The sequence below is a fragment of the Peromyscus leucopus genome, chromosome 9 (genome assembly GCF_004664715.2).
Source record: "Peromyscus leucopus breed LL Stock chromosome 9, UCI_PerLeu_2.1, whole genome shotgun sequence".
Classification (NCBI taxonomy): Eukaryota; Metazoa; Chordata; class Mammalia; order Rodentia; family Cricetidae; genus Peromyscus; species Peromyscus leucopus.
In genome coordinates this window covers 67,838,773-67,852,887 of record NC_051070.1, presented here as the reverse complement: position 1 = coordinate 67,852,887, position 14,115 = coordinate 67,838,773, and the positions used below count along the sequence as shown (strand labels likewise).

The following is a 14,115-nucleotide window of genomic DNA, read 5'->3' as shown; positions in this document are numbered from 1 at the left end:
ACAGGGCCAGTTCTCCCACTCCCAGGACCTCAGGACCAACTTTCCCACCCACCACAGGTGGCAAGGGGCGGGGGAGGAGGGGGGGTCATCTCTCCCTTGCCCCCTCCACCAGATGGCAGGTGAAGGGTGAGGCCAGATCTCCCACATGCATTCACGGCACCAGATCACCTGGGACTCAATCAATGGGATCAGCTCTCTTCAGCTTCCCAGGCTAAGTACAGGGCCCACAGTCCTGAGTGTTGCAGCTGGTGAGGGGCAGGATCAGCTCTCCCACTCTCGTGACCCTGGGACCAGTTTTTCTTTTCAAGGGGCAAGAGATCCCTTGCCCATGCCGCCGCCGCTGTGCATGCAACAGGCCTTGGGTCTAGCTCTCCCACTCTCGCATATTCAGAGCCAGCAGGGACAGCTCTGCTGTGCTGCCCTGGGGAGGTGGAGGGCGCGCTCTCCAGAGAGGTGCAGTTGGTGAGGGCCAGGGCCAACTCTGTGCAGCTCTATCCTCACTGCTTTCAGTGCTAACAGGAGCCACAGACATCAACACAGACCGTGGCTGTGCCACGGTCCCAGACGTGGGCCCTGGCAGCAGCAGCCCGGGCCTGGATGACATCATAGCCCTGGGTGGCAGTGCAGGTCACTTAGATTGACATGAACCCAACAGCGGCGTGGCCCTTGAACCCACACATGGCCCCAGGTGTGGGTCCAGATCCCAGGCATCTACACTGCCTTCAATGGTCATAGGAGTCTAGGATATCAGTGCAGGTCCTGTCTGTGGTGAAGCGGGAAACCCAGATGTGTGGGCCGGCAGGCACTGAGGAGGGTGGAGGTGCTGAGTTCCCGGTCGGGGCAGTATAGCAGCAATTTCTCATGGTATAGCAGCAATTTCTCATGTACAGCAGTCAAGGGTCAAGCCCATTATGTTAGGTTCCCCTTGGGGCATAGTAGGGCTCACGTGAGGTCTCTTCAGTTTCAGACTCCACAGTACCCTGCTGTTTTTCTTGGCTAAGGACAATGGGGGCTCTGGCTTCTAGGAGGAGAGCAGGCCACTTAGAAGTTGACCTAACTCGGGCATTCTTCTTCTGAAAGGCTAGAAGTCACTATGCCATCTTTGAGGAAGGTGACAGTTGAATTTGGGTGCCTCAGAAGCAGTTCTAGAACCAGCTCCGCGCTGAGGCTCTTGAGGACCTCTTCCCACCCATGGCTAGTTCTGCCCTGCGTTTGGCTCCAGAAAGGGCCAAGACTCCCCTGGGATGACTGCTACAGCCACAGACACCTTCCAGGGACTTCCGAGGGCAGGCTCTCCTCTAGGTGCGGGTGCAGTATTGAGAGGATGGTCAGGTGTTGGGGACGCACGCTATCACCAGCCATCCCTGACCTAGACATGGGAATTTGCTATGATGTGTGGAAAAGGTGCAGTGGCTGAGGCATGGGGTTTGTGGAAAGAAGAGATGAGGACAAGGAGAGAGAAGAGGAGAGGAAAGGACAGCGGAGGAAAACAGCAGAGCCACAAATTACTCTGGGTGTGAAACCTTACAGTACACACGCATGTATGTTAGATGACATTCAATGATCCACGGTGGCACACCCGGTGCCAGGAAACCAGTAGTCAAGGTTGCTAACTTGCCAAGAGAGCATCCCCAAATAATTCTTCATTCAGCTCAAAGAGGGTCTAGGTGTGGGTGAGGGACTGAGTCAGTTCAGAGCATGGCGTGGAGTCTCACAGAGGCTGGAGGCCACGTCTTTATTGAGGTGCATCACAGGGAACAGTCATTCACCAGACCTTGAGTATTTTTGAGATCCTCTCAGAGGGCAGTCTGGGGACAGGTTGGAGGCAGGCTGGGGACAGGTTGGAGGCAGGCTGGGACAGGCTGGGGGCAGGCCGGGACAGGCTGGGACAGGCTGGGGACAGGCTGGGGGCAGGTTGGGACAGGCTGGGACAGGCTGGGGGCAGGCTGGGGGCAGGCTGGGGAGAGGTTGGGTTAGGCTGGGGGCAGACTGGGGATAGCTTTTTTTTTTCCACACCCAAAGGGTGCTAGAAGAGCTCTGGCTTGGAGACCCTGACTCAGGTTGACCAGGCTTTCCAGCTACTCGCTGTTTATGACTGAATTAATCCAGGGCACATATGAGGAGATCCGGGTAAAGACCGCAGGGGGCTTTGCATCTCCACGCCCATAAGACACAATGCCATGGGCCACCCCAGCACACAGTAGAGGTCCCCCGGAGTCTCCCTGTAGGTTAGAAGAAGCGGACTGTGAGCAAAGATCACCTTCCCCCAGCTACAGACCCCTCACCATAGCTAACCCTACAGTGAGATAAGGAGTTCCGGCTCCCTGCTGTGAGCCAGAAGTTAGGGATTTAATTTTTCCTCTGATCTTGACTCAATCATCTCCCTTCACTCCCTTCTTTTCTCTTCTGGAGCCCCCTGGGAAGGTGGCAGGCAGGGTTTGGATGTGGGAATGAGACCAAGAGGGAGAATTTCAGTTCCCAGAATGCTGCGGACCTAAGACCCCAGGCATCTTGACAGTGGAGGGCCGTTTGGCCCTCTCGCAGACGCTGTTCCTGATGTGGGGAGGGAAAGCAGGTGTGTACTCACTCTGTAGGCTGAGTTTATCTTTCTGGGACTGCCCACGCAGACCTGGAGCTTATAGCTGTAATTGGGATAGTATTTGCAGGCTTCTTTCTCCATGATTCTCAGCTTCACCTCCATCAGTTTCTCTGCGGTTGGCTCTGTCACCCCAGTTCTTCCCCAGCCAGCGGCCCGGCATGTTTTCCCAGGTTTAATAAAGTCTGATGGTCTAGGCAAGGGGATTGAATCCACAGCCGGAGTCTGCTTAGCTTTCTTTTGAAGCTGCAGGGGGAAGGAGGGTAGACATGGTAACCCAGAGGAGAATGGGTCCTTGCCCACTGTGGTGGTAAGGACATGGAATTCAGGGGTGGGTTCCGAGGAAATGCATTGGATAAGAGTAAATTCAAAGCCTGGGCCAGGAGGAGAGCTAAGGAAGAAGGAGTTAAAAAGGGCGAGAAAAACAATGGCACCTTCAGTAACATGATGTCATTCAGATTGGAATAGAAGCTGTAATTTGGGTGAACGATTTGTTTTTTGACTTTTATCTTCTGCTGTGTGGGCTCTTTCTTGCTCACATCATGAGCTCCAAGAGTGACAGTGATTTCTCTGTTGAAAGAGAAAAGAGGCAGTAAAAAAATGCTGTTCTCGTGAGGAGGACTCCTTTTGGGCAGAGGGACACCAGGGTCTTCTCTATCCCAGAGCAGAGACACTTGAGAGACTCGATTGTCCTTGAGACAGAGCTCTCAGGACCACTGCCCCCCCAGAAGGAACAAGCCAGGGAAACACAGGACTGAGAACAGGCTCTTTTTCTCTCCCAGTATTTGGACTGCACCCAAGGCTTTGCATGTGGTATCATTCAGTTACACCCCAGCCCATGACCGAGAGCTCTGAGGACACCAGGACAAGAGGAAAGCGGTAGTTCATCTCGACTGGAGCCCTGCTTGAAGCTCTGTCCTCTGAGAATGGAGATGACAAATAAAATGGTCCAGTGTGTTCCCCTTGTCCTCTCTGTGTGAGCAGGAGCCCATCTGGAGATGAGCAGGGCTGGGGACCTTTCCTCAGGCCTCTGCTGCTTTGTGACTCTGGTTCGTGCATTTCTCCACATGGAAAGAGGGCCCTCTTACTTTCCTTTGCAGTGTGCAGCCGTTATCACAAAGTCTCGGGCTATGAGAAATCCACCACAGCTGGCCATGAAACCTCTCTCGGTGGTGATCTCCAGATGGGCCATGTAAGGGCGGGAGTGTGGTTTTGACTCGGTACCACCAATAATCTCCTCTGGAACAGAGAACCCCGAGTCCCCAGTCACAGACTTGCAGGATACCCCAACACAGTGTTGGCAGAGGAAATGGAGCCAAGGCTGAGTGACGTCTCATGGGTTTCAGGCCCCTCCCAGCATCCTCTGATCTTTCCTCTCAAGTCCTCCCTGTCCACCACGATCCTCTGTTTCAGAACACAATGGTCATTCATGTTCCTGAATTGCCAGTTCATTTAGACATTTCTTCACTCCCTCATCCTGTCTTCCTCAACACTAATGGAAGGCCAGAGAAGAGCTGCCTACCAGAACAGAGAGTATTTTGATGAAACAATGTGAAGGGGAATTAATTTTTCATTCTTACTTGACCTAAGAGATTTCCCCTGGACTACATATAATGGATCCTGCCTCACTTTAGGATCTCTGTTAACAAGTTAACAGATTTGGATCAGTTACTGAAAAGCTCAAAGGATAGGGAGATGCAGACAAAACTCACCAGCTCCAGCTTCAGGAGGCAAGAGAAGAGCCAGCAGGAAGAGTAGGGCCTGCATCTTCCCACTGGCACAGCCTGCGGTCAGCCTCTGCTGTGTTCCTGCCTGGTCCCTGCTTTTATAGTTCCAAAGCAGGAGAAAGGGAGGGCTGGAAACTACAGAGCTGGTCTGGTCAAGTTTTATCTTCTTAATCAGAAATTCTCATGACTCTGCTCTCTGCTGGTGTTGAATCTGTGACCAGATCCCGTGATGAGATGCCCATTCTACCCTCTAAAGCTGCTCTCTGCTGGTGTTGAATCTATGACCAGATCTTGAGAGTCTTGGATCTCATGATGAGATGCCCATTCTACCCTCTAAAGCTGCTCTCTGCTGGTGTTGAATCTATGACCAGATCTTGAGAATCTTGGATACCATGATGAGATGCTCACTCTACCCTCCAAAGCTGCTCTCTGCTGGTGTTGAATCTGTGACCAGATCCTGAGAGTCCTGGTTCCCACGGTGAGGTGCCTACTCCACTCTCCAAAGCTGCTCTCTGCTTCCCATGATGAGGTGCCTACTCCATCCTCCAAAGCTACTCCTCAGAGACAGGGGAGATGGGGAACCTAGTCTAATTTAGGGGTCACGAAACTGTCCTTCTGTACAACCAGGAATTGGTGTCAGCTTTGAGGTTGATGCAGCATACATGTAAAGAGTCACAAACACAGGCATCTGCAGTGTGTGAAACACATGGGTGTGAGGGCATACATTTTATTTACAAAAACTGATTGAGCCTGACGGCCATCACTTGTGTTGACAAGTGGGAGGGCATTTCATATTTATTCAAATAAGTAGCAGATGATAGAATGTGGTTGAGAGAGAAGAAAGAAAGGGGAGAGTGTATTGAATGCACAGTTACATATGCAGGACAGAGACCTTAAGTCAGTGGATCTCAACCTTCCAAATGCTGCGATCTTTATATTAATACAGTTCCTCATGTTGTGATGACTTCCAACCATAACTGCAAGTTTGCTACTGTTATAAATCCTAATGAAAATATCTGATAGGCAGGATATCTGGTATGTAACCCCAAAGGGTCGAGACCCACAGGTTGAGAACTGCTGCTGTAAGTGCATGTTCTGATTTAGTCATACTAAGTCATTTCGGTGGCTATTGCAATACACATTTAGGGAGAACTCAATGGATTCTCAAGATATCATGTAACAGGAAGATCACACATTTAATTAGTTTCTGAAACTTACTGTTTTCAGTTCCAGTGGGATGAACAGAAAGCACACCAGAATGGATAAAGTACCACATCTATGCTCTGCAGGGTAGGGAAATATTTATACATTGAGAGCCATGCTTGCTTGATAACAACAGACTATCTGTGCAGATCAGTATTTGAGACCTTGGTGCTTTCCTCATTTCATGTGTCACTGGAAATCAAACACTGCTCTCAGTTAAACAGGAATGTGCCACTGAGTGCAAATTTAATCCTGCTTAATTGATTACAGTTTGAAATGCTGTTCATCTTGGAAAAATTGACATATCGGTGCATTTCTGCTCTGTGCTTTCTTTAGACCCTACCAACCCTGAGTATTACTGTTTCCATTTTACAGATGAGGAAATCGAGCCATGACAAAATGCCATAGTCATTAAATACCAGAAGTATAAATCTCAAATAGTTGCCGCTTGACTCCATTCCACTAGCCTTTCTTTGTGCCAGCCTGCTGTCCTTGTTTGCAAAAACAAAGTAAGAGGAAGCAACCATTGCTGTGGATATCACTCTGCATGCGGTGAATGTGTTGCTCTGATTGGTTAATAAATAAAGTCCTGATTGGCCAGTAGCCAGGCAGGAAGTATAGGCAGGACAAAGAGAGAGGAGAATTCTGGGAACAGGAAGGCTGAGTCAGGAGTTGCCAGCCAGACACAGAGTAAGCAAGATGTAAAGATACCGGTGAGTCATGGGCCATGTGGCAAGGTATAGATTTATAGAAATGGGTTAATTTAAGATGTAAGTGGTGGTGCATGCCTTTAATCCCAGCACTCGGGAAGCAGAGCCAGGAGGATCTCTGTGAGTTCGAGGCCAGCCTGGGCTACCAAGTGAGTTCCAAGAAAGGTGCAAAGCAAAGCTACACAGAGAAACCCTGTCTCGAAAAACAAAAAACAAAAAACAAAAACAAAAACAAAAGATGTAAGATCTAGCTAGGAAGAAGCCTGAGTCATTAGGCCATACAGTTTTAATTAATATAAGCCTCTGTGTGTTTATTTGGGTCTGAGAAGATGCAGACCTGGGCTGGACTGGAGAAAGCTCCAGCTACAAACCACAAGGATCCCGAGGGGTCAGTTCACCTGTCTACAAGCTCATCGGGGATGACCTTAGAACAGATCTTGTGTGTTACACTGCTCACATATTTTACACATGTGTGTTGCACCACTCACCCAGGCTTTCCCTCCAGATTGGATCCTGTAGAATAGAGATCCTCACTGGAAAAAAATAACAGGGGACCTTTTCTGTTTACCAATCTAGACATAATTTAAGGGTCTTATAGATCCTGTTGTAAGTGATAAAATGTAGTAGTTGTAGGTATGAAATGATTATTTATGGGACATTGAGTAATCTGGCCACTTAAACAATGTCATCCATGGGTATCTGCAGTGCAAGACAAGGCTTTGGGTGACCAAGTATTTACAACCACAGAACATAAGAGTGTAAAGTGGTTAGTTCATTGAGTCTAAGTACTCAAGAACATAGGCAAAGAAAATGATGGACAGTATTTTTGGTCTAAATAAGGATGATAAATTTTTTTTTTAAGATAAAAATAATTTGTGAGGAATTTTCAAAGGAAAAAAATCATGCAGCTAGATTAATGTAGCATCTCCAACAAGCACTAGTCCAGACTAAAAGACTGTATCTCAGTCAACTATACAATCGTCACTGACATTCTGGAGTCTTGGTACTTTGAAGAAAAGTCTCAGATCTGGTTGAAAAAAAAAAAGGTATTGATTACCATATGGAGCCTCAGTAGTTCCCAGGCTTGGACCTGACCCTCAAAGCTCTTTGCATGCTAGAGGGTGGATGCCCTTGAGGAAAGTCCTGACCCCAACTTAGTCTTTTTGTATTTCCTTCCTTTGGTTCCTCAGAGCTACAAGGGGCTGTCTTAAGCAGAGTGATATGGATTATAGAAAAAAAAAAGATCAATTTTTTTTATTATTGTGCACAAGATCTGACTTGATAGTACTTTGTAAAGACCACCCCCCATTCAGCTGGGTGGCTGTGGTGCATGCCTTTAATCCCAGCACTCGGGAGGCAGAGCCAGATGGATCTCTGTGAGTTTGAGGCCAGCCTGGTCTGCAGAGCGAGATCCAGGACAGGCACCAAAACTACACGAAGAAATCCTGTCTTGAAAAAAGCCAAAAACCAATCAACCAACCAACCAACCAACCAACCAAACAAACAAACAAAAAACCCAGATTCTTCTGTGAAGCCCCAGTTAGAGGATGGGCTTTGGAGATGGCCCACACACTGGGTCTGAAATGAGCTCTTTCTTTCTCTAGTTCTGGAATACAGAGCTAGGAGAGACATAGTCACAATTGGCGTCATTCCCTTAGTGGTTGCCTGATTCAGGAGGTGACCTTATGATAGAAACTAGTGGAAAACAGCACAACTGCCTCTACTTACCAAAAAGCAAACCAGGGCAATGTTATACATGGAGTTATCCAGGGGTCAGTGCAACTGACACATTATTGAATGTTGCAGAAAAGTTGATTTCTGCTATATCTCCTTCTAGTATATCCATTTATATCTTAGAGAACTACAGTGGATTATTGTAAGCTTAACCAGGTGGAAACTCCAGCTGTAGTTGCTCTTGTTTAAGTTTTATTTGTTGCTGCAAATGATGCATCCCTTGCAGCTATCAATTTGGGGAATGCATTGACATGAATCATTAGGGGCAGCAACATCCATTGCAGGGAGCTCAATCATGTTATACTGATGGTTTTGTGTTCATTGGGCTTGGGGTGAAAGAGGCAGCAACTACTGTAGACACCTTGGGAAGACATACTCTTGCCTCAAAGTAGGAAACAATTCTAAAATGTTGTGGGATAATCTTTTTGTATACTGTGAAGATGTGTGTCTGCCAAGGCATCTTCTGATTGGTTTAATAAAGAGCTGAACAGTCAATAGCTAGGTAGGAGAGGATAGGTAGGACTTCCAGGAATAGATATGAACTCCAGGAAGAAGAGAGGCAGGGAATTCACCAGCAAGACACAGGGAAATTAGATGTACAGTGTTGAGGAGAGGTAATGAGCCATATGGCAGAATATAGATTAATATAAATGGGTTAATTTAAATTTTAAGAGCTAGTTGGGAACAAGCCTAAGCTAAGGCCAGGCTTTCATAATTAATAAAAGTCTCTGTGTCATTATTTGGGAGTTGGTGATCCAAAGAAAGTCTGGTTACACTAAAAACATTGACTTCAGAGAAGCATCCACAGTTTCAGTGATCTTTTATATGCCAAGTTATCTCTTCCTAAGTAAAGTTGTTGCATTTGGCTCCTCTACTCCCAAGGAAGAGGTAAAATCATTACTGGGTATTTGGTTGATAGTGAAAGGATGCTCACATCTGGCTTATGGATGGCTCCCTGTGATAGGCTGGTGCCATTTGAGTGTGGGTGTTTGGAATAATACAATCCTACTTGATGGTGTCCTTGAAGACGATGATGTACAGAAACTCAAACTCAAAATAAAAACATCGTTACACTTCCAGGAGAAGACCATCTAATCTGTAGTCATAGTAGCAAGTAGCAACCAAAGTAGTTTTTTTTTTAACTCCTCTTTTCTTTTAGACAGTTGTAGATTCCTATGCAATTGTAAAATATAACCAGAGTCATCTTGACCTTCATCTTGTCCAGAGACAATGCTTTAAATTTAAATGTTTGACTTTAGAAATTCCATACAATAGTATTATATTTACAGCATTATCATGCCTTCCTTTCCCCCAAACTCCTTTCATGCTTCCCTACTCCCTCTTAAACATATAACCTCTTTTTCTTTAATTATTGTTATTGTTGTGTGTGTGTGTGTGTGTGTGTGTGTGTGTGTACATACTATTGAGTCCATTTAGTGTTGCTGGTATGTACATGTATTTAGGGTTGACAACTTAGGATTGGATAATTTATTAGGGCATTGGTCCACAGAGAAAACCAGTTCTCCCTCCTCACTTAGGGGTGAGGTCTTGTGAATCTTCCCCGCTCCACATTTGTATGTCCACTGGTGGTGTCACTATGTAGTTCTTGTTTAGGCAACCATTTTGCTCAGAGTTCCCAGGAACAGCTTCTCTGTCATGACTAGCAGACACTATTTTGCAGCAGGCATCCTGGTCCTCTGGCTCTTACAGTCTTTTAGCCCCTTCTTCTGTGATGTTTCAGGAGCCTCATGTGTAGGGATTACACTGTAGATGTGTCCTTTGGGGCTGGGCACCCCATAGTAACTTACTCTTTGCATATTTCCACTTGTGGGTCTCTGTAATAGTCTCCGTATTTTGCATAACGATTCTTCTTTGATAAGGGGTGAACACCACACTTGCCTATGGGTCTAAGCATAAGTGTACAGAATACAGTAGAACTTATATCTGTTCAAGGAATAGTAGTAGGCTCTCTTCTAGCTTTACAGTACCAGGCATGAATTCCCTTCTATGGTGTAGGCCTTAAATTGTATTAAACAGTTGCTGGTAACTCCCAAGATAAAAGTGCCATTATTACACCACTGTGAATGTCTTGCCAGGCTGCCATTGCAGTGGTCCCTAAGTTTTCCAGTTGAGTGAAACTATTGTTTGCTTTACTTTCTTAACACAAGGTGGCAGACCATGTTCTCACCTTAACATGGAAGGAGATGATGGAGCATAGCAAACCCTATTGTTTCCTTGCTTCTTTGCTTGCTTGCTTCCTTTCTTCCTTCTTCCTTCCCTCCCTCCCTCCCTCTTCCCTCCCTCCCTCCCTCCCTCCCTCCTCCCTTCCTTCCTTCCTTTCTCTTCCTTCTTTCTTTTCTTCAGGAAAAAAAGACTCAAAAACATGTGCATTGAAGAACAAAATGCTGCTCTTCGCTGCTTTAGGACCCCAGTGTGACCCTGGCTTGCTGAGCCCATTCTTTGGTGTCCCATTCTGCTACTCCTCCTGCCACCCCTGCTCTAGCACACACACGGAGACACAAATGCCAGATTATTACTGGGAACTGAACCCCAGTCCTTAGGAATGGATGATGGGCACTCTATCTGCTCTTAACCATCTTGGTTCTCTCTGGCTTAATTTTTTTTTGTTCTTGATTTCGTTACTTGTTTTTTTGTGTGGGTGTTTTGACTGCATGTATGTCTGTGAACCATGGGCATGCCTGGTGCCCATGGTTCCCAGAAGAGGGCATCGGATCCCCTGGAGTTAGAATTATAGGTAGTTGTGACCTGCCATGTAGATGCTGAGACTTGAACCTGGATCCCCTGGAAAAGCAGCTGGTGCTTTTAACTGCTGAACCATCTCTTCAGGCCTTCAATTTTAGCAACAAACATATATTTTTTACTTTTTGAAATTATAATGAAATCACCACCCCCCCTTTCCTTGTCTCACTCCAGTCCCTCCTGTGTCCTCTGTGTCCTCCACCCTTTGCCCTCTCCCAAACCAGTTGTTTGTTTTAAGACAGGTTCTTACTGTAGGCAAGCTGCTCTCCAGTTTTCAGTCCTATGCCTCAGCTTCCAAAATGCTGGGTGCACAGGTGTAAGTCATCATACTTGACCGAAAGCTTCCTTCCTTCCTTCCTTCCTTCCTTCCTTCCTTCCTTCCTTCCTTCCTTCCTTCCTTCCTTCCTTCCTCCCTCCCCTTCTCTTCTTTTCCTTCTTTTTTTCTGTTTATTTTTTGGAGACAGGGTCTCCTTTTGTAGCTGAGACTGGAATTTACAGTAATCCTCTTTTCTTAGCTTCCTGAGTGTCTGAGACTACAAGCGTGTGCCACCATACCTGGCCTGACTGTAGGTTTTAGTGAGGGAAAGCACGGCTTGAAGAGATGACTCTGAGGTTATGAGTGTGTACTGAGCACAGAGGACCTGAGTTCTGTTCCCAGCACCCAGGTCATACAGCTCAGAACTGCATGTAACTCCTACTCTAGGGAATCTAACATCTCTAGCTTCTCCGGGCACCTGCACTCTTGTGTACATAGCCATATGTATGCATGTAATTAAAAATAATAAAAACAGCTGGGTGGTGGTGGCGCATGCCTTTAATCCTTTCTACCATGATATCTTACTCTATTGACTCCTTTCCCTTTATTTCTTCATTAGCATACAAAGCAACAAGTGTTCTTATGGCATTTCCACACATCTTTAGGTTTTGCTGACTTGCACTCTGTTCCCCTTCCCTGGACCCATCCCTGTTTGTGCCCTTTCACCTCTCCACTTTGGGGTCAAATGACTTCTCTAACACTTCCCATCTTCCTCCCTTAAAGCATCCTTTATCCCTCGCTCATGCCCCCTTCCCAGTTTCCTGGTCTCTACACACACTCACCCCCACATAAATAAAAAGATGTAAAAGTTAGAAGTCAAGGTCCACATATGAGAGAGAACATGTAGTATTTGTTTCCCTGAGCGTGAGTCACCTCATTTAATACAGTTTCAGGTTTTATCCATTTTCATGCAAACTTCTTTTTTTATGGCTGAGAGAAATTCTATTTTGCACAGGTACCACAGTTTCATTATCCGTTCAGCAGTTGATAAACATCTAGGTCGATCCTAATTCCTTGCTATTGTGAACAGAGCAGCGATGAGCATGGATGTGCAAGTCTCTCTGTTGGATTGTGCTCCTCTGGCATGAGTCCAGGAGTGGTACATTTGGGTCATATGCTAATGCCACTTATGTTGAGAAAACTCTACACAGAGCTCCACATCTCCACATCACCCACACCTGCCCTGAAAATCAGCCTGGAGATGTCTAAAAACAAAACAAAACAAAACAAATTAAAAATAAAACTACCACATGATCCATCAAAATCTCTCCTGGGCAGTTATCTAAAGGACTCTATAGCATACGGCATGGATACCTGAACATCCGTGTTCATGGCTGCCATGTTTACAATAACTGGAAAATGGAAGCAGTCTAGCTGCCCATCAACTGATGAATAGACAATAAAGATGTGGTACATATGAAAAAATAATATCTGTAGAAAATGGATGGAATGGAAATTGTTTTTCCTGAGTGAGCTAACCCAAGGCTCACAGGACAAAAATGATATGTTCTTTCTCATATGAGGATCCTAGCTCTGTGGATGCTTGTTTTTTTGTGTCTAACGTGGAGTAACTAACTGTAGAAGTCAGGAAAACATGAAAAAGGGGAGAATTAACCTAAAAGGGATATGTCTTCAGGAGGGAGGATATTGAAGTAGAGAGCTTTAGGCTGGAAGAGAGGCAGGGGATGGGAGCTGTAGGTTTGGGCTGGAGGGAAGAATTAACTGAGATAAAGAAAGCATGAAGAAACCATATGGAAAGCCAGGTGGGCAATAGCAGCTTCACTGTTTTGAGGGTAACCAACTGCCCTCTGATCAGATTCAAGACCCACACCATGGGCTTCAGGGGCCCTGACTGGCACTGTAAGCCTGTTTTATAACCTACAGGGGAGGCATAGGCCCATGTGGGGAGTGCATTTCTGATTATTAACGGAACTCACACAGCAGCAAACTGACTTCCAAATACCAATGCTTTTCCCCATAGATAAAAGTGTCTTCCAGCCTCAATCATAGATGCTGCTCCCTATGATGAATGCTGGTTAATGCCAAGATCATTGCCACACAAGATGTACAAAAATGTGGTGGTTGCCAGTCCATCTGTAATCAAATCATTATACACCCCCTCTAAGGCTCAGGCCACATTATGGGAGAGGGCATGGGAAGTATGTAAGAGCTGGAAGGTAGTATGAAGGGCTTCAAAATTCATTTCTCTAGACTTGATACAATTATTACAATCATCAGTTCAGACCAACTGCAGTTACCAGCACAGGGCCTACATAAGACCAGTCCTATCAACAATAGGTCAAAAGGGGGAGGGGCTTGCAGGACTTCACTCTTTAGCTCTGAACTATTGGCTATTGATAGAGTCTGGGAAATGACTGTCTTTAGTGTGTATCCACTGATGAACCTACCAGACTCCAATAGATAGATCCAAACCACAGTTACACAGATGGTGTTTATTAATCTCAGGGGTCATAAGCTAAACACATAGATATGAACATGAGAGAGATTTGTGAGGAGAGCCTAGGGTGTACAGGCATGCTAGGGATGTGAAAGGAGTTGAGAATGTTCAAGAAGCATCTTCAAGCCTGTTGCTATAGTGCCCACCTGAATGTCAATAAACAGCTGAAGCCGAAGAAGAAGAAGAAGAAGAAGAAGAAGAAGAAGAAGAAGAAGAAGAAGAAGAAGAAGAAGAAGAAGAAGGAGAAGAAGAAGAAGAAGAAGAAGAAGAAGAAGAAGAAGAAGAAGAAGAAGAAGAAGAAGAAAAAGAAGAAAGAAGAAGAAGTATAGAATACACATGAGAAATTGTTTAAAAATAGATATCGGGTTGCCATCCATGACTAGGTGCACAAGCTGAACGAGACAGTAGTTGTTCAGTGGATTAGTGGTGACTCAGCTCACACCAGGGTTCTGGGACAAGATGTAAACACACGTATATGAGAGTGCTGAGCTGGCCCTGCTGCACTGGAGGTGACTGTACTGGTCTAGGCACACAACATTGATCCTCTGCTAAAGCTCCTGATCCGGGTGATGGAGCTGTCATATGTCATCGCCTGAGTCCCTGTGGGCATG

General features: G+C 46.0%; 1 protein-coding gene across 2 annotated transcripts; it reads right to left on the bottom strand.

Moving 5' to 3' along the window:
- Positions 1-1,704: 1,704 nt before the first annotated feature.
- Positions 1,705-4,409, bottom strand: LOC114708716 (mast cell protease 4-like). 2 transcript variants are annotated; one of them, XM_028892202.2, is made up of 5 exons: positions 4,309-4,409; positions 3,685-3,835; positions 3,031-3,166; positions 2,588-2,842; positions 1,705-2,222 (listed from the first exon to the last, which is right to left on the bottom strand). In XM_028892202.2, the coding sequence occupies exons 1-5, from the start codon at positions 4,361-4,363 to the stop codon at positions 2,079-2,081; spliced, it is 741 nt and encodes a 246-aa protein (XP_028748035.1). In that variant the 5' UTR covers positions 4,364-4,409; the 3' UTR covers positions 1,705-2,078. The 2 variants fall into 2 exon arrangements, with proteins under 2 accessions (XP_028748035.1, XP_037064406.1); XM_037208511.1 differs by lacking the exon at positions 3,685-3,835 and having other exon boundaries at positions 4,309-4,374.
- Positions 4,410-14,115: the final 9,706 nt, after the last annotated feature.